The sequence below is a fragment of the Ursus maritimus genome, unplaced genomic scaffold, assembly GCF_017311325.1.
Source record: "Ursus maritimus isolate PB19 unplaced genomic scaffold, ASM1731132v1 scaffold_3, whole genome shotgun sequence".
Classification (NCBI taxonomy): domain Eukaryota; kingdom Metazoa; phylum Chordata; class Mammalia; order Carnivora; family Ursidae; genus Ursus; species Ursus maritimus.
This window is the reverse complement of record NW_024425563.1, coordinates 69,522,079-69,543,630: the sequence shown is the minus strand read 5'-3', so window position 1 is coordinate 69,543,630 and position 21,552 is coordinate 69,522,079. Positions and strand designations below refer to the sequence as shown.

At 40.6% G+C, this 21,552-nt stretch overlaps 1 protein-coding gene across 1 annotated transcript in view; it reads right to left on the bottom strand.

Annotated features, from left to right (window-relative positions):
* The window catches only part of CDK6 (cyclin dependent kinase 6), a 228,384-nt gene that overhangs the window by 9,418 nt on the left and 197,414 nt on the right, over nt 1-21,552 (bottom strand). The window contains exon 5 of the mRNA XM_040644275.1: nt 2,950-3,000. Coding sequence (XP_040500209.1) covers nt 2,950-3,000 — 51 coding nt within the window. The remainder of the gene's footprint in view (nt 1-2,949; nt 3,001-21,552) is intronic.

The following is a 21,552-nucleotide window of genomic DNA, read 5'->3' as shown; positions in this document are numbered from 1 at the left end:
AATAAAGACAGACTCAAGGCCATATCTACCAGAACAAGTGAATGGAAATGACAACTTGGGCAATACACAAATTTGCTTAATAACAAGGTCTAGAATAAGAGTAGAAAGAAAAAAGATACCACTACTGATTACTAAAGGACATAAATGTGTATGCTTGGAAAGAACGGGATAGGCAGAGGAAGAAACTTTATTTCCTTCATTTTTAGCTTTTTAGCCATTTTTATATCATTTTTTTGCATATCATCACCAGTCATCTAGAAATCAATTATAAAAATTCTTAGTAATAATTAAAATATCTTTTTAAAAAATCCTTTTATTTGCAGCTTTGAATATATTTGTATCGAAATGAATCTGGTGCTATGCATAGCTGAAGGTCGAAAGCAAGAACGAGTGTCTCTGTGTGTATATGTATGTGCGGTGTATAATTACATATACGTGTACACAGCCATCTATATAAACGCCTTTCAAAAGTATTTTTAAATCTATCACCTCCTCTGATCCCATAACGACCTCCTGAGACATGTAGGTCAGTTATTACTTCCTTTTTGTAGATGTGGAAACGAAGGGTTGAGGAGTGAATTCAACTGCCAAAGTCACACACGGTGAGTTCAGCCACAGAGCGGGCGCGAACCCAGCTCTCTTCATTCCAAATCCAATATTTTGTTTCCATTTAACTATGACTCTGCTCTGAAAAATGCTCTAAAATGTCACGAGCTAAAAGCATTCAGTTTCACTTTCAAAGTACTTGCTGTTCTTTGAAAGTATAAATCTTTCTAAATGCAGAAACAGTTCTCCTCGTAAGAGAATGTGAATGTGGCTTTCCTTTAAAAAAAAAAAATTCCCTTTAATATCCAGTATGAACTTTTATGGCCCATAGACGAATGTTGTGAAACTCTGATAGGTCCATTAAAAAGTGCTTGCATCAAGTTTCAGTATTTGGACAGCTGAATATAAGCCTTAAAAGTTGACATTGTACTGCAAAGACTGACAGCACCGAATCTATAAATGGCAGCAGGGATAGAAATCATTTTTCAAGTACTTTAGAAATGACACTAGGGTGCAGCATTGTCCCTTTTCTTTATGCCAAAGGAATAAACGCAGAGTAAACAGAACATCATTTCAGTGAAACAACGCCAGGAACCACGAAGGAAATGCTAAACGCATAAGACTTCTAGAACTTTATGGCTTCTTTTCTGCTGGCAACCCAGGGTCTCAGGCCTTTGCCAAAACTGGGACTGGCTCTCCCTTGGGCGCAAGTCAAACATGTTTGTCGGAGGTTCTCTTCGGTCCATTTCCCTGGCTTCAGATACCAAGGGGCACTAACAAGGCTAACAAGTTCGCAGACCCCAGGGCTAGAGGTGGACAGAACGCCTGGGTGATGTCAGTAAGGGAAAGGTGGTGACGGGTTTCAGTGTCTGGCGAGCTGGCTTCCCTCAAGATGGCTTTTCCTTTTAACAGAGTCACTGGTGTGTCTGACTTTCCCAGTTCCTGTTTCAAGTTCGCACTGCACACAAACTATATTCAACAGTGGGGGGAAGAACAGATGGGAGTTCATCGCCCTATGAGCAAAGAAGTTGACATCCAGAAGCAGAGAGAACATGAGTTCTGTCCTGAATCTGCCCATCTTATGGACTGGCAGGAGCAGAAGGGGGAGGAAGGGGGAGAGGAGGTGGTGGGGAGTGGGAGTCCCAGCAGCTGCCCTGGACCGGGGGAGCCCCCACACAATAAACCCAGCAGGTATTTTTCAGGCCTTGAAGCCACTAGGTTGTGATTCAGGAGTGGCACTGGCATCATCAGAAGTCTAGTGGAGCTTTCCAAGTCACTAAAAGAACAAACTGAAGTTCCAGTTTTATTCCAACTGTTTTAAGCACTCATGCTCGAGTAGATAGCGTTAAACATGTAATTATTTTCTTTAGGGGTACTTTTCACCAGCTTTACGGACTGAAAATATCATAAAAATCACTGGGATTCCTCTAAAATGTTACAGACCAATGACTGGGTCTACTTTTGGCTCTAGAACTCCCACTTTTTTCTTACTTCACCCTAATTCTGAGGGGGCTTGGCAAATGCACACACTTCATGCTTTGTGAGAGGAAAAGCCCCTTTCTTAACATTCTAGAAACATGAAAGCATACATACCCCATGGGCACAAACATGTAGACATGAATGGAACTCTGCAAATCATCAACGAGCCAAGTAACAGACAATTAGAACCAAAGAATTTGAGCGCAAGAAAGGATCTTAGAATTTACGTCCAAAGTTTCAGTATTCAGGTGAAGAAGTTAAGGAACAAAAAGGTTAAATGATTAATGATGAATTATAATCATAGCTGCCATTTTAAAAGCATTCACTATGCACCGGGCACCATGTGTGCACTTTACAGGGCATTTTAAATGACTTTCTCAAGACTGCACAGAATTTAGCAACAGACATAGGGTTAGAACCTAGGATTCTCATTTCCTATGTCGGTGCTTCAAAGGAAAACGGGTTGTGTAGCATACCATCCAAAACAAAACAATGCAAAACCAATCCGGATGACTCAATGGGGATACTCAATGGGAACAGGAAGCCCAGTGGGCAAGGATGGGCTACCAGGCAACCAAGCGCCCCACCACTGATGTTGGATGCGTCTGAAATGGCCCCAAGCAGACAACACATCTGAACTCAAGAAATGGAGCTCAGCCAAATGGAGAAGGAGGATCTGCGAAAAGATCCGCCTGAGCAACATGCAAGCTTCCAGAGCAGACCGGTTAGGCTACACATCATGATGGGCTCTGCATAAAACAGCATGTCTGCCATGTCCCCACTCACCAAATAGTAACACTGACGGAGGCAGCAGCTTGGGGGAGGAAAGACAGGAGGTAAATATTTTATGTGAATGTCAGAGAAAAGGCACGGTACACGTTTTAATGCTATGGACACGGATGTAAAATTACAGTTACTACTTACTCCAAGATTTTTCCAAGCTGATCGACATCTGAACTTCCACGAAAAAGAGGCCTACAAGAGTAAAGATACATATTAAACAGGGAATTTTCTCCAGTTACATTTCAATCGTATTGGTCATTACCATTGTTTACAGGAAGCAAAACATTCTTTAAGGGTGAGGAAGGAATAAAGAAGTGAGACATCTCTCCTTTGGTCTATGTAGGTTTTTCTTGCATTTGACTTCATAGTAAGAATCTCTCATAACTATCTGCTGGTCCTTGACTCCCCTGTTTTACCACCGTGGGTATTCTGTTCGCACTCACTGCAACAACAGTGCCACGGGGACACACAGGCCCTGGTTTCAAAGTCCTACCCAACTTTCTGATAGGGTGGAATGCATCACTGTTCTAGTTGGGACCGAGGGGTGCGCGGGCTTCTTTGAAACTGTTCTTGGTCAGATTCTTCTCTGAGCACCCTTTCCTCCCCTCTCTGCTATCACAGGACTTCCTCAGGGCGCTCTTTCTTTCCATGGGTACCACTGCTGCAGTGACATGCCTCTGGAACTATTTTTCTGATTTTATCACTTTCTATCTCACAGCGTTATGGTAGTTAGCCATCACTCTGGGCTTCAGAGGAGAGGTGAACACACAGCCCTCAGTGTCAACCTGGGCATTTAGCTGGCCATTAAATGAGCTCATTTGGTGACATTTCTGGCATCTTCCCAAGCAGATCAATACTCTTCGAAGGCAAGGACTTCTCTAGGTTTGCCCCTAATCTTTGGCCTAGAGCTTTACCTGAACAGGTGCTCAGTTAATAAATATTTTATTTAATATATTCCTATGGCACACACGGAAATGTTTCCTAACCCCTTGCTCAATGACTGACAGATATTTTTCAACAATAATGTGCTTTAAAAAATATTTGTAGCCTATTACCAGAGACCATATTTTTAAATGTTATATATCAATTATAAATATAAATATTACATATCAATTTTAGAAAAGCCAAACAATGGAATCTTAACAGCTATTATTTCTAGAACACTAATGTTGAATCTGACATAATGCCATGTGCTCCCCGAACATTATCTCCATTTAATTCTCACAAAAATTTCAGGAGCAAGGTAGTATTATTATTCTTATTTTCTGATGAGCGGATGGAGATGTTTCATGACTTACCGAAGGACCAATAACAAAATGCAGACTTAAAATTCAAACCAGGTTCGCTTTCCCCCAAAGCTTATCTGCTTCATTATTATATTGTGATACTTTTATTTTGGTTACTAATGTTCTCCACACTCACAGACAGCTCCTACAGTTGAGCCTCTGGGGTGAAATAGCACAGAGCCAGGGTGAAGAGCACTTTAGAGAGAACCCGGTGTCTCACAAGCAGGTGCCTGTGGGATTCTGTATTCAGGTTGCTTTGCAAATGTCCAAGTGTCTTTAAATTCTTGCCCTGCTTCAACAAGGAACAAAGCAATTCACCAGAGTGACTGAAGTTCTCTATTCTTTCCATACACTTACTGTCTGATGGCCCTTCTAAATTTATTTATTTATTTATTTTTAAGATTTTATTTTTAAGGAATCTCTATACCCAACACGGGGCTTGAACTTCCAACCCTGAGATCAAGAGTTGCCCACTCTACTGACTGAGCCAGCTAGGTGCCCCTTAATTAAGTTTTTAATTTTAACTCCGGTGTAGTTGACATACAGTGCTAGGCCCTAATAGATTTTTACATTCTGCCCCCAGTGCAACCTATTACAGCTGTTTTGCTCACATCTTAATTGATAACACCATTTTTCTTCTCCTTTCCAAAGCGCAGAACTTGGGTTGCACAGAAACAATAGTGCCCTTTCTTTTCACACTTCTGTTTCCTTAGTATTAAGGTATAAAATTACAAGACTAAGTATAACCAGCATTATGAGGTCTGGACAAACACAAACGACCCCTCTTTGTGTAGCACGCATCTCAAATGGCTCGAGTGATGGGCACGCCGGGTCAGCAGGCACAGAGGGCACCGAGGGCACGCCTTTAATCTGATGAGCTGGTGAAGCGGCTTGGTAAACATGCCAAGCCCCTCACCCTGCACGAAGAAGACTGGTATCCACAGTGAAATTATCTTTGAGGATCATGGAGCAGCTTAAAAGAAACTGGCATCGCTACTGGGAAACAAACAAGGCAGACTACCTTGAGTGGACCTTGTTCCCAGGCAAAAGCATAAGCCTATCTCTTTCCTGAGGTGGGTACTGAGACCCGAGCCTGAAGCTCAGCTCTGGCAGTGGCTCATGCCCTCACTGGTTTGGTTACTGGCTCCCTTTTTGTTTTTCTCCCTTGCCAATGTTGTAACATTTTTGCTAGCTCCACTGTGCATTTAAGCAAATGCTTGCTGTATTTTATCTTACATTTGCTACATGTTTTAGCAGAGGGCTTTCAAATCATGTAGTCCACCATATTGCCAGAGCCTTGAAGTCTTGCCTCTCTTGGCTGGACTTGGCCCCACAGAATGAAATGTGCTTTACATCCCTGAGTTAGAATTGGCTCATTAGTTTGGTCTGCTTTAATGAGTGCAAGGAGCAGAAAGGTCTGAATCAGAACCACTTCTCTGTGACCTGCTATGGGGAATACTAGAAACTCGGAAGCAACAATTCAGTGTATGGCTCAGAATGACTTTTGCCAGATAGCAAGACCTGGCATGGGACTGTGAGGTCTACTAAGTTGGCTTTAGGATAGATATGGATTGGCTTGAGTTATACAGAACCACTAAATCCTGACTGCATGCAATTAACTCCTATAAAATAGATCTTGGGATGCAAAAACATAAGTCACAAAATAATGGCAATGAGTCACATGAAGGGGGGGAACAAGTCTACCTGGAACTAGTACTCTTAGTTGACCAAAAGGTGGTCAGGAATATGATCAAATTCTTAGGACCATCCAATCAGTTTTGGGCTGAAAAAGCTCAAGTTTGTAGGAGCTGGTTTTGTGAGAGAAGATGCTATGCTATGTTTATTAGAAGCTTGGAGAGTTACAATGGATTTAGAGAAAAGATGAAAGCTTTCATCATGATGACCTCTTGGGGGTGCTGTGGTGGATACCAAAATGTAAGAATAAGATTGTCCCAACTGTATAATACACTCTGTCTTTAAATAAGGCTCCGCGGTCAAAAGTCTTGGCTGTATTAGGTCTCTGACCTGGGTGCATCATGTACTGAGGACTGTATTTTCACTGAGGTTATTCTGCATATTTCTTCCTTCCTCAGATAAGCTGAGCTAAATATCCTTCAAGTAATGTAATTTATGGCATGTTTTAGGTGGACAATTACGGACATCTTTGACTATAGTCTTTGGTTTATTGGTAAGGGAGTTTAATTCTACTGCCTTGAATAATTTTATAATTGCAGGAATGATTCAGCTAAAACACACACATACATGAGTCAAACTTGGCTAGTCCTTTATTACCATGACATAGGGCTGAGCTGGAAGGAAGTAGAAGGCTGAAGGACCAACATGGGGGAGAGTAAGACACAGAAAGACTGAAAGACAGACTGAGCTAGAGATGGCCAGACAGAGACAATGTGAGGAGGTCCAAAATAACTCTGAACTCCATTTCTTCCTACTGCCTAAATCTACCTCTCCTTGAAATCCCAGGGTATATTTATATGGGTCCTTTACGAAGACTAAAGATGGAAGGGGAATATTCTATTCTATATCATGAGACAGAGGCTCATAAAAGTCAAAAAGTCATGCATTTTTTGTCTTTTTTTTGAGTCACTGCAGGGAAAGGATCCACACTAAGCTATCCCAGAAGCCTCTCAGGTGACATACTTACTAATTCTTTTAAACTAGTTACTTAAAAATAAAATTAACACAAGAGATATTCTACTGAAAGCAGTAAATCTCAAGCCTGGATTTATATTTTTTTAAAACACTTCTTCTTTATATACACATTTTTTGGGGGGTTAACTAGCAAAATGGAAAGATTATACCTACCAAGAACATCCCAAATAAAAACAGCAATTCTTTTACTGGATTATTATACTAAAAAATCCCTTTATTATATGGGGCATTACTGAAGGACAGTAACTTTTATGTATTTTACTATATCAAAAACTATAATTAATTAATTACTTCAGATGATTTTTCAGTAATTTAACCAAACGTTTGGGTAATGGTGCACAAACATTATCGGTGAAAGACCTTTGTTGAATCTACATTTCATGGATCCATTTCTAATTTCATACATCTCTTTTCTCTTCACCTAGCCTATGATCCCCCCTTTCCCTCAGATTTTCTTCATACTCACTTCTTGGGACAATTACCTTCTTTGGCATAAACCTTCTCTCATGGCCCTCAATCTCTTTTCTATTTGGAATTCCCACATAAACTACAGAGGACCCTACTGGAAGACTTTGTCATTCTACCCTTTGAAGCCAATTTATTTGACAAGATAAATAATATTTGGGGGAAAATATCTGAAACTGACCATTGCTATGTTTTTATGAAAGAGAATTTTAGGTTATTTCCAAGTATTTTCTTCAAATATCTTCCTTCACTATTATACTTAATAATAGTTAATGCTGATAAAATAAACTTTCTGCAAACAATAAATTTTAATTTATATATATAAGCATTTTTTAACTAAAAGGAAATTATTGCAAAATACAATGACAAATTGCATTCATTTCAAACTATAGCAAAGTCAGTTTTCTTCTCATATGACTGTAGGTGCTGTCATGCCAAAACAAGTATGGTTCTTGGGTTTTCTTTTTTTTTAATTTTTTTTTAAGATTTTATTTATTTATTTGACAGAGAGAGAGACAGCCAGCGAGAGAGGGAACACAAGCAGGGGGAGTGGGAGAGGAAGAAGCAGGCTCCCAGCGGAAGAGCCTGATGTGGGGCTCGATCCCAGAACACCGGGATCACACCCTGAGCCGAAGGCATCCGCTTAACGACTGCGCCACCCAGGCACCCCGGTTCTTGGTTTTCTTTAGCAAGGATTTTCCCCAAAGCTTTTTTGAATTAGTGAGAGTTTTAGCCTTAATGCACACGCACCCCTCCCCACCCAACATGTTGATTTTTCAGAATATTTGTTGATGGGGGAAAGGGCATAGGCTTTGGTGATGAACTGTCCTGGGTGTGAATCCTCACACAGCCATTTCTCTCTGAATGAACTTAGGAAAGTCACTTAGCCTCTTTGAACCTTACTTGCTTTATCTGTAAAACGTCCAGTTTAAAGGAGACCTACAGTAAGTGGCAACTAAACACACATATACTTCCTCACACTCATACGTGGTAGACAGCTCTCTTGTTCCTGGCCACTGCTATCCACAAATGATAACAAAGTGTTCCACGTAGTGAACAAGAAAGGAAGGGGACACGTGTCACCACATGGTGGATGCCCAAATCATAGTAAAGGCTAATAATTCCTCCTCTGGGGTCACTATTCTTTATACCTGTTACAACTCTTACACCTGCATCATTGAGAAAAGAAAGAATGAATGTCAGATTTTCAAATAAGGTGTGATTAACTTTGGATTGGCAATATCATTTCTTCCTCTGTATGTAGTTTTAGCACCACTCACCACATCTTTTAAGCGTGAAGTGAATTTTCTCGGGTCGGATTACAAAGGGCACCAAGTTTCAGATTACATGCCTTTTTAAACGAACTAAAAGAACATATAACTATCATTCATAAGCTCAATAAACAGTGGGAAACATTTAGAAGTAGGGTATGTTTTCTAGCAGATGAGACGTGTATGCTGATACGTCTGTTACGGAAAGGAAATGATTCATGCATAAGGGAAGATGAAAGGTTTCATTCAGTTACAATACTTTCATTGTACTAAAAAGATGAGGAAGTCATGGATCACCCTATAGAACACCTCTGTAACCTGCATTTGACCTGCCGTTACGCTTTAGCGGCTATCTCTCTTGATTAGCAGAGGAATTCTCCACGTTCATAACACCACCTTTTCAAAAATATTGCTTATTATTTAATGCTTGTTCCTGTGTTCAGCTCTAGAGAGCTGTCATCTGTTAAGTTAAAAATGTTAACTTTCTACTTTACAATTACCACTTATGCAAATAGCCAGATTTAGCAGAAAATGAATTAATTTGCTTCGTAAACACTGAGTGATCACCCACTAAGCACACTGGGCTGCACTAGCTGTTGGGAGATAACCCTTCCCCCAAAATATATATTAAGTATAAATATTACATAACATAGGTCTTAATATTTAATATACATATACTTAAATTATATTACACATTTTAATACAAATATATTAAAATATAAATTTATAGTATTTGTAAATAAATATATATATATTACATACTACCATAATGATCCTTGCCTCTGTGGGAGACACGAGACACAAATGCAGGATCTTGAAAGAAAGCTGCTTATCTCATCTTACTGTGGGAGACGAAAGCTCAAGGCAATCATTTAACCTTTACTGCAACGTTGGGAGGTGGTCTGATGAGCTAACTGCCTTTTACAGATGAGAAGTAAAGAAACTTAACCGAGGAAACTCTGCACAGTAAGTGGCTGAGTTGGTCTGTCTGACTCCAATGAGCTGCAAACAGAAGCAGGGTTTTAGAAAGACAAATATGGCAGAGGTTTGCTGAGTCCCTCAGAGGGGATGAAGACAGAGATAGGGAAGCCAACAGGGAGGTCAGGGCAGGAACGAACGAGATCACAAGGACCTAACCCAGGGGGACAGAGCAGATGGGAAAGGACACAAAGACACAGAAGGGAAGGTGATCTGAATTTGGTAAAAGACTCAATAGGACTTGGGAGAAGCAGCATGGTTTTAAGTTTCCAGGCTGAATAAGAAAGGTGGGGAGAAGACTGGAAGACAACTGACTTAATTTTAAACATCTTCCTTTATAATAAAAAATAATGTACAAAACAATGCTTTGAAAACTGAGAATGAAAAACATGTAAAAGATTAGGTAAGCATACCTAGGTAGGTATATACCCAACAATACTGGCAATGTGTGTGCACATAAACACTGGACATGAATGCATGTAGCAGCATTGGTCGTAATAGCCCTAAAGTGGAAGCAACCCACATGTCCATCAGTTGACAATGGGATAACAGAATGTCGTATAGCCATACAATGGAGTGTCATTCAGTCATAAAAAGGAATGAAGCAGGGGGGCCTGGGTGGCTCAGTAGGTTAAGCATCTGCCTTCCGCTCGGGTCATGATCCCAGGACTCTGGAATCAAGCTCCGCATTGCATTGGGCTCCCTGCTCAGCGGGGAGTCTGCTTTTTCCTCTCCCTCTGCTCATGCTCACTCTCTCTCTCAAAGAAATGAATAAAATCTTAAAAAAAAGGAAAAGGAATGAAGCACTACTACAACATGAACAACCCTTGAAAACAGTATGCTAAGTAAAAGCAGCTGGTCACAAAATACCACGTATTTATTGCATGATTCCATTTATACAGAAGGGGCAAATCTAGGAAAGTAGATTAATGGCTGCCTAAGCTTGAGGGCCTTGAGGGGGAATGAGAAGTGCCTGGTGATGGGAACAGAGTTTCTTTCTGGGTTGATGAAAATGTTAACTTGATTGTGGTAATGGGTGCCCAACTCTGTAGATATACTAGACTAAAACCCACTGAATTTATATTGGTGAATTGTATGGGATGTGAATTGTACGTCAATAAAGTGGTTTAAAAAAATAGTAAAGAAGCTGTATTTTGAAGCAAACTAACAGATTCAGAAGGAGAGTAAAAAATTGCTCTAGGGGGCGCCTCGGTGGCTCAGTTGGTTAAGCATCTGCCTTTGGCTCAAGTCATGATCTTGGGGTCCGGGATCGAGCCCCGCATCATTGCATCATTGGGCTCCCTCTGCCTCCTGCTCCCCCCGCTTGTGCTCTATCAAATAAATAAATAAAATTCTTAAAAAAAAAAACTGCCTTAGGCCTAAATATATAAAGAAGGCTTAAGTACATGGTATTAAAATGTAGTGACAAACATTTATTTTACCATATATTCAGTCAAGTACCCATTTGGAGACATGTACTCTGGAAGTTTCGAATAACCTACTAAGAAGATCTCAATTTCCCCAAACACCTGATTTATCAGATTAGAACTAATTAATAAACCAAAAAAGTCTCTGTACAAAACAGGACATTTTTCAGAACTACGATCTTCTGCTTTCCTCTGGATGGCAGGATTATGGGCGATTTGTTTGTTTTCTGCATTTTTCTATTATTCTTCACTCAGTGTTTGATAAGCACTAATAACTTTTGTAATCAGAAGAAGCCCCCCCCAACTCTGTGACTTGCTATAAAGTACCGCGTGTATGCCATCTGTTCACCTCACCTCTGCGTTCCCTAGCCTGATGCTAATTCACTTCGATTATTCAGTTACGTGTTGGTCTGTCCAACCAAACGAAGCTCTCTGCGGGCAGGGCCAACCCTTACGTGCTTCTGTATCCAGAGCACATGATTTACTGCCAACTCCGTGCATGACTGGCACTCATTTAATAAACAGGAATGGTTACTGTTCCTCCCACTGAGAAGGCCTTCTCTCCCTTCTTTCCATCAACGTCAGTCCCGCCCATCTCCAAACTCGCGCTGTTGGTTCATCTCTGGGTAATTCAGGTGTGAAATTGTGTATTTGCGCCGAGATGTGTACACGAATAGACGCATACACATTTAGAGCCAAAACCGATTTGATTTATATTGTTCTGTTTATGCTTTAACTGATCTGTGGCACAGTATCATCCTGCAAATAATGGGTATTTAAAAACAGGGGGCTGGTTGACAGTCTCCTACATCTAAAATCTCACCAAAGCCATCAGGGAAGCAGCAAGAGGCCTGCAGGATAGGAACTTCGCCCTCAGGTGCTTTACTTCACCCAGGTATGCAGGTCAGGGATGGGCTTCTTGGAAGACAGAGGAAGAGAAGGGTTGAGAAGAAGTGTAGCAAAGGCCAGAGTGAGGGATTAAAGAGGGTGGAGGGGAAAGAGGCTGCAGAAGGAAACTAGCCCAGAAAGGAAGGGGCGCTGGTGGGGAAGAGCATGGGAGAAAAAGAAAATTTAAAGCCCAAGTAATATAAGGCAAGGACCGGGGCAAAAAGAATAATCGGAGATGAAGTTCTGTGAACGGAGACAGAGACCAATAGGAAAAACCCCTACCAGGGATGGGAGGTGCCACTCACAGGACAGAGCAGATGAATACAACTGAGAAAGTGTGCTGCCCTATCCTTCCACAGTAGGGGACTCTGAGTCTGGTCGTTTCCTCACAAATAAATAGCTGAATTAATTTTTCCTTGTTACCAGATGTGAATAATTTATTTCTCCACAGAGGGCTCATATTTTACTGGACTATGTATGAGTAACTTCCTTGAGAGAGAGTGAGCACTAAGAGAGGTAGAGAGGAAAACCCCACCATTTTTCAATTCAAAATTGAGAATTAAAATTAAACCAGACCTCACCAAACCACTTGAGACTCCCGAAACATTACAAAACTTACAAATTAATATATTTACTGACTTAGTCAATTTTATAGATGACTCAAGAAGCCTAAGTGGTCATTAAGATAAAAAAAAATTATTTCTAACCACTTCAACAAGTATTATCTATTGCTTGCCAGAAATAATTATCACTCTTAAATACTAATTTAATCAAAGAATTGCCTTTCTGTTGTTGCAGTGCTATCTTTTCTTGTCTCAGTCAACTTGGGAGCTGCCCTAACAAAATACCAGGCCAGGTGGCTTAAACAACAGAAATTATTTTCCCTAGTTAAGGGGGCTGGACGTCCTGGATGAAAGTGCCAACAGGATCAGTGTCTGGTGAGGACTTATTCCCTGGTTTGCAGATGGCCACCTGCTGGCTGTATACTCACGTGGAGGAGACCAAGCTTCCTTGGGTCTCTCTTATAAGGGCACTAATGTTATCATGGGAGCCCCACCTCCTGACCTAAAGTACCCTAAATAATCCCAAATCCAATCTGTACATAATCCCAAATAACATCAAAATTGGGGGAGAGGGCTTCAACATCTGAGTTTGGTGGTGGTGGTGGTGGTGGTAAGACACTAACATTCAGTCTGTAACACTTCCTTCCTCATGTTAATAAATACAGTATCTTTCCGAACTTTAAAATTAGAAACAAACTAGCCACATGGACTCAAGGTGACCCAAGTGAATCAAGTTTTCTCTCTCTGAGAATGTTCTTGTCCAATAGGTGCAACAAACATGATTTGTCCCATTTCTGTGTCTGGGATCCAAGTACTCATTTTATATACTTTCTGGTAAGTTTTCTTGCCAAATTACATGTTCATTACTCTCACATTGCCTCCCTTTTCTCTTGCTCTCTGTTCATACTGCTCAGGGGAGTTCTTTTAAAATTTTTTTTTTTTTTTTTTTTTTTTTAGATTTTATTTATTTGACAGAGAGAGAGAGAGAGAGAGAACAAACAGGGAGAACAGCAGAGGGAAAGGGAGAGGCAGAAGCAGATTCTCCACCAAGCAGGGAGCCTGATGCGGGGCTTGATCCCAGGACCCAGGGATCATGACCTGAGGTGAAGACAGATGCCTAAGCAACTGAGCCACCCAGGTGCCCCTGCTCAGGGGAGTTCTTAAGGCAGGAAAGAAATGGTCATGCATTGAGTACTTTCTACAGGCTGGGTTCCTCGTTGTATTATTATATTTTCATCCTCACTATCATCCCGATGTCAGACCAAGTACTACATAACTTTGCATTTGAAAGAAAGTTTTAGCAGAGGGAAAAGAAATCTGAGTCAAATCTAAGAAGCAGGAATTTGCAAGGGTGAAGCATTTATATTAATATTCCCCATTACCAGGAAACTGGAGGCAAGTCCAGAATGTGTGACCCCCACTGGAATCACCTCACTTCTCATGGGCAAGAGGCTTCATTAACAGCCAGACGTCTCAGGCTCAGCACCCTGGGGAAAGATGTCTTCTGTCTGTCATATAAACCCAGAGCAGGGATCTTTCTCCTATATGGAAATTCTAGCTGTAATACTCTATTTTATCTTGGGCTTGATGTTGAAGAACTTTAATGATAACATGCTGGAAGATCCTTTGGGGCAAGGGTAATGGTGGTGTGTGGAAACACAGAAAAATGATCAGAGATTACTAGGATACCTGGCTGAATCAGTGCCATAGATTAGTCGGGCTTTGATTATTAACTGGGCTCAGGGTTTATCAATCACCTTCACTCTGCAGAAGAACTGTAAACTAGAGACATACCTCAACCAATCTGGAAGCTCATCAGACCCCATCATAAAATCATCTGTCTACAATTCCTAGCCTTTCTTTATATTGTGCCTTCCTACGAGAGAAAGAAAAGCTGTGACAGGGAGTTAGCTGGTCCATGAGTGAGAACCTTGGTACCCATGCTCCTCAATACTTGGCCATTTGAGTAGGGCACTCAGCAATAGGGTGACCAACCAGCACAGTGTGCCCATGATGGCTCTAGTGTTAGCACTGAAAATCTGTGTTCCAGGAAGCCTCTCTGTCCCAGGCAAAATGGGATGGTTGGTCACCCTATACGGGAGACCCAGAACAAAAGGTTGTAGAAAAAGAAATTAAAAAGAGAGAGAAAAATCATAAAAAAATTATCATTGTGATTTCCAAGGGCTGTTTTGAAAAATCAGATCAGCATCTCTCAAAACCGTAAGAATGAAGGTGGTCCAGGCAGGTTTCACTGTCTTTTCACCTAAGAACTCACTGCCACTATGTGATAAGAGACTAGAATACCGGTAAGCTCCCTCCTCATACCATAATTCAAGATGTTACTACTCTCTCTTAGCAAATGACCTTGTAAAACTATATACAGTTGACCCTTGAGCAACACAGGTTTGAACTACATGGGCTCACTTATATGCAGATTGTTTTTACAGTACTGTAAACATATTTTCTTTAATGATTTTCTTAGTAACATATTCTTTTCTCTACCTTTATTGGAAGGATACAGTATATAATACATCTAAAATACAAAACATGTTGATCAATGTTGTCGGCTTTCAAGTCAACAGTAGGCTAATTAGTAGTTAAGTTAGAGGGGAGCCAAAAGTTATACATCCACTTTCAACTGCACCAGGGAGGGGTTTGGTGCTGTTAAACATTGTGTTGTTCAAGGGTCAACTGTACATCTTGCCTAAGGAAAGAGCACTACCAGTCTACACGCGGAAACAGTCCAAGGCAAGTGCATGACCTAAAGAGACAGCCACCAATAGAGACGGCGCGGAGCTACTACTCTAAGACGACAAGTATTTTCATCTTGTCCCATCTAATTCACTGGTAGCAACAGGCTTCGAGCTGGGCTGAGAAAGGATTCTGAAATTCTGCCTAGGTGTAGCAGGACAGAGTGCTGAGATTAATCAGCCACACAGACGGAAAACAAACTAGCCACATGGACTCATGGTGACACAAGTGAATCAAGTTTTCTCTCTCAGGTACATGGACATCAAAGCAATATACAAAGAATAAAAGTTAGCAAATGTAAAAGTTAGCCCATCTAATAATGACACACTCCAAGAGCAAATATTAGGTATATTAAGGTCACAAAACTGTGGCTTGCAAAGCCACTTCTTACATTTCTTCTAGGAATCCACCAGGTTTTGTCTTTGACACAACATGTTCATCAAAGAACATACAATTCTGGGCACCTCTATGCTCACGCACGCATGCTTTCTCTTGCAAACACTCCAATATTGACATCAACCATCTGTCATCGAAATGACATAATCCAGGGCTGAAGGTTTTAATGTTGATTTTGGGGGAAAATAATCACTAGAAATTTTCTCAAATAGAAGTGTCTGTTGGTTGAAGTGGCTTATTAAAAAAAAAAAAAAAGCAGTTTTGCTCAAAAAAGAACCAAAAGTATCACTCAGAGAGTATTACAAATGATCCAAAAATATTCTTAAATTGGATTCAATCTTTGGTTAAAAATACACCAAATGGCAGATGACTGATTTTCTCATTTTGTCCTTAAAAAAAATCTGCTTAGCATACAAATACGGGTGCTGGCCCTATGATGCTCTCTACACGTGACACTAGTATTGAGAGATTAGGGCAGTGATCAGCAAAAGTTAGCATTTATTTCCTCAGGATAACATTTTACTGACCCAAGAGCCACCTTAATTTTTTTAAAGGCTTATTTAGTGCATTTATATTTTTAGTGATGGGTGGGTACTTTTAAAAAAATCACAAAGCATCACTTTAATTCTTTTCTCTTTTTATATACAAATGGATAAAATGGTATCTCTAAAGATCTCCTCCCTTTCACCAAACTAAGGATGGCACCATATCCCAGGAGCAGGATCTGAATCTGGGCTCTATAGACCTTGCTTTGAACCAGAACAAAGAGACAAGAAAGTGGCTAGAAGTCATAACAAAGCTGTGATGATATGACTCAAGCCTCTATGAAGACAAGACTCAAGGACATATTTTTAAAAAAATATTTGCACACACATTTCTACCTACCCTTTTAGATAGAGTTTTATCTTATGACAAGGAGCAGTAATAATCTTTATTTTTTTTTTCCTTTCTGAATGGTACAGACAACTGGTATCCTGTATGAATATAGTATTCCTATCCAGAGCATTTTGGGTAGAATCCAATAATGTGTGATAACTCAACAATTTAGCACAGGAAGCAAAGCCCACAACATTCCTTAGCAATTTCACAGACTATCTAGACAGAACAGACCCATACGAATGGGATTTTTTCTGTGATATTTGAAGAATGCAATTTTTCAGGGTGGGCACACTGGGTTTGTGATGGATGCAAATTCAGATATGAAAAAAAAAACACAATTAAATGATTCAGACTCTTGCATTGTGCTTCCACAGAACTTATTTCTGCACGGGTCAAACAAAGGAAAGTTGGTGTTTGACAACTGTGGATGACTCATCAGAGGAAGTTCTTACCATATGGATGTGCTTGTTGAAATAAAGCTGGTTAACAAAGCCAGCCTTTTTTCCCCCTGTGGGCCAGTGAGGGTTTCATTTTAGGAAATGGAAGTGTCAGTGTGGACAAACTGTCCTCAAGTATTTATAGCATAATGTGTAGTTTCCTTAAACTGCCTTTGAACAAAGAGTATGTGAATGAAAAATAAGATCTACATTTCTCTCATTCTCTTGGGTCGTCTGAACTGTATTGGTTATAAAAGCTACTTAGCACTGTGACTCGGGCATAATGTGACAGGAAAGTGGGACAGCTACACTAAAGTAGGCTACTGGCTTCCCAATACATTTTAAGAGCTCTTTATTCATTAAGGAAATTATGCCTTTCTCATATTCATTACATACATTTTCTCCAAAATTACCCTATCCGTTTTAACTTTGAGGCATTTTAATTTTTTGATGAAGCTTTCAATTTTTATACAGTCAAGTATATTAATATTTTTTCTTTGTGACTTAAAAAAAGATTTATTTATTTATTTGAGGCGGGGGAGGGGCACAGGGAGAGGCAGAGAAAGTCTTAAGCAGGCTCTGTGTGCAGTACCCCGAGATCATGACCTGAGCCGAAACCAAGAGTCAGACGCTTAACTGTCTGTGCCACCCAGGCACTGGCTTTGTGACATTGTAATGTTTTGAAAGTCTATTCCATTCTGGGGTGATACATATTCCCTGCAGTTTCTTTATCCTTTTATGGTTTCATTTTTAATACTGAACTCTTTTAATTACCTGTTAATTTGCTCCATGGTAAGGATCAGGTTACCATTTCTCTCCCCCACCCCAACAAGTTGACTAGTTACCCTATCTTATTTTGTCCTATAGGATTTGTGATTTTGGTAAGTCATATCACTGTCTAAATTGGGGTCTTTTGTTGGGTTCTCTATTCTGTTCCATAAATGTCTATCATTTCTCCTGCTGGTACTAGATTTTTTTTTTAAACCTACATATATTTTTTAAAGATTTTATTTATTTGAGAGAGAGAGCGAGAGAGTGCGTGCGCACGAGCAGGGGGGAGGGGCAGAGGGAGAGGGAGAAGCAGGCTCCCCACTGAGCAGGGATCCTGACGTGGGGCTCGATCCCAGGATCCTGGCATCATGATCTGAGCTGAAGGCAGACGCTCAACCGACTGAGCCATTTAGGTGTCCCTAGATTGTTTTTATTATTGTAGCTGCATTTTAGTGCTTCGGGGTGGAAATGCATTATCCTCTCTTGAGTCACAGATTATTTTAGATTTGAAGAGTGGAAGAAGGAAAAGAGGGACATGTTGGGCAGAATGGTTTATATTCAATAGTATGAAGACTGTAAGCCTCCCAGAAAGACTGTAAAAGGTTAAAAAACATACACCCCAAAGCACTGGGGGTTAGTAAAAAAGAGAAATAATGTGCTAATAAGCAATCAGAGCCATGACTCATTGCATTGGATCATCCCTGGGAAACCACCTACTAAGCAGAATTAGCAGTTCAGGCGTTATTTTTGGTGCAGGATTCATCGCTACTTCCTCTTGGGGGAAAAAAACTTATAAAATCCTAGCTCCCTAGAACACTTGCAAACGGTCATCCTGGCAGACCCGCCTGTCAGGTAACAGTGCTATTTTTAGAACAGGGTCAGGTTGTTTTCCCTGTAGAGGCTTCTTTAGAACAAGATAGAAGCACTTAGACACGTGGAATGGAAAGGAGAATAAAGCAGGAGACAGAATCTGCCCCAGCTCCTAATGCTGGCTCTGTAACTGATTAACGAACCACTGAGCGCAGGCGGGCAGGCCACTGCACCTCTCTGCTCATCTGTTAAAGGACAGCGATCACGGCTTCTGCCCCACTCTATAGAGCAGACGTGCCACAAAAATAATAAACTATGTGGATGGAGCAGTTAGAACTGCTGAGAAGTAAAATCGGCTCCCCAGAAGTCATGCCATCAATCAAGGAGCAAAGACAATGAACTCTCACTCCGGACTCACTCATGTTTGCTTAATACTGGGTTACTCCCCATCTACGCCCCTCCATGGTTTCTTCTCTTTTTCTCACTGGGTCTCAATATGCAAAGAAGATTCGGTGCTGTTGTTCTGGTCTCTGGACGAAATCTCGGAATTTAATTTGCCCGTGATATTCTGCTTGGCTATTCACAAAGATCACTGGCTCAGAAAATTTAGAGATGATGCAGTCAGGAAAATGACAAATATGGGGGGAAATGTGTTTTCTCACTCGGTATCCATGGCAGTAAAGCTAATTAGTTAGCCCGTTCCCTCTCCCCCTTCAATATAGTAGTAAATGAAATACACTCCCTCTTTCTGAACGCATTACTACGTTACTGTTAGAATATGTATTTCCCCAATTAGAGTGAGTTTGAACATTTTAATTCTTCTGTTTATCTATCACTGGTAACACTTCTGTGAATTTCTACTTCTCAGTTCTAACACAGCCATATACATTTTGCCTAATGAAATGGGATAAGAACTATTTTGGTAAGATCTATTTTGCTAATGCTTCCAAGTAACTGAAACAGAGCCATTGCTAGCCTAATTTTATAGAGGAAGCTGGGGCTCCGGAGACTTTTGTAACTTAGACACAGCTATGTATGTGGTAAGTATAGGGGCTGGAATCAATATTGCTAATCATGGTTGCTTATTGATAACTATTTTGCCACACATTAAAAAACATATGTTACCAAACAAATATTCAAGTCAATATCTGGCCTTAGCATGAAGTCTTTGTTTTATTTATGAAAAAAATGAATTTTGAGAATGAGGAGGTTGAGGGCATATGACTCTACTTATGATCTGTTTGCACAGCACATTCTCTAGAGGGTTCTATCTGCCATGTATTTGACTTTATGAGAGAAGGGTATCATGGACAAAAGATTTTATGTCAGCAACACAAATGAAACATTTGGTTAAAAAAAAGCACTTTCAGGTTGTGTCACATAACGAAAACACACCTTTGATTACTTTGGTTTTGCATACTAAGAAGTCTAAAGGGCATTTAAATTTTTCTTTATGTGGTAACCAAACCGCTCTCCTCTAATTTACCTAAATATATCTTTAGTATATCTTTGAAGTTATTATTTTATTAGCATGAGTACTATTTTTTTAATTTCAAGAGATAAACCTGGCCCCTGAGAGGAGTCCCCGATACCAAGAAGAGTCTTCAGACTGAACTTGGAGCAGCTGAGTAACAGGGCCACACGGATCCCACAGTCCTGTCACAGAACAACATCCTACTGTGTCAGGTTTCCCTGATCCCCTCATTTCAGGCTGAACTCTCCTGGTACCTTTCCCCACTTGTGTGGGACTTCTGCCAATGCCCTGACGGAAGGACGCTTCAGAGCAAAGGGGGTTTTCCTTGCACAGTCTTGCTTTGCAAGGCGTGGGCTCTGACAGGTAGCAGGATAACCCACCCTCTGTGGACCCTCCAGGACACTCATGGACTCCAGTCCCACTCTGCCGCCAGCCGGCCCTGACCCACGGGGGCAACATGAACTCTGAGCCTCAGTTTCCTTAGTCCACTCCTTGAATGTCCCAGGGAACGCTGCTTACATACTCAATTATAATAAAAATGTCTACAAATGAAATTTCCCCACTAATGCTTGAAAATGTCTTTTGACCTCCACAGTTAACCAGCTCTTGGATACCAATGATATGAAGAAAACGACTAACTTCTGCGTTTCAAGCAGAACTACCATATGTCATCAAATGTATGACGCTACCAATCGGTCGCAAGTTACATCCTGATTCTAGAAACACTCAAATATGAAAAAAATGACCATCTCGGAAACACTGAAATATGGTAGAATAGCTGATAAAAGAGTTATTTTCTCTGTTGGGAGGTAGTGAAATGTACCAGGTGTGGTATGTTCAGACTCTCCTCAATATGACTGGAACTTACGTCTTCTGTTTCTTTGTAGATCCATTTAATTTTCCAGTTCACTGAATACAGACTTACTTAAAGTTTTTTTTTTTTCTTTTTAAAGTATTAAAAAATTTTTGGAGCTTTGGTGAAAAAACATGGAGAGCTGCCAGTATAAATTTCTTAAAATAAAAACAGCAAATGGGGACCTTGATTGCTAAGCACTTCTCAGTTACAACCCGCATTTCTTTCTCTTTTCTTTCTCTTCCCTTTTCTTTCTTTCTCTTTCCTTCCTTCCTTTTCTTTTCTTAAGATTTATTTATTTGTTTTAGAGAGAGAAAGAGTGTGTGAGCCGGGGGGGTGGGGGGTGGCGGGGGAGGGGGTGGGGAGCAGAAGGAGTGGAAGACAGCATTCCAAGCAGGTTCCTCACTGAGACAGAGGCCGGTGTGGGGCTCAGTCTCAGGACCCTGGGATCATGACCTGAGCTGAAACCAAGAGTCTGATGCTTAATTGACTGAGTCACCGAGATGTCCCACAACATGCATCTCTTGATCACTGATCAGTGGTAGCAACTTTACTGAATATTTGTTATGGAAAACTCAGCAAAGAGGATTATGGGGTAAAGTCTTTTAACACAATTTGGTGACTAGACCTCTAGCTTCCTCTGTGTATTAGTGATCTGAGGAGCATGTTAGGAAGCTGATAAAAATAGCTTTAGTTAAGCTCCAGTCATTCTCTTCCCTCAAGAGAAGCTTTTTTGCTCAGCAGGATTACCCAAGAGCTGGGGTTTGGTGCTTAAAGCCTTCCTGCTCTCACTGGAAAATTGGGAGTCAGTGCCCAGGCAACGAC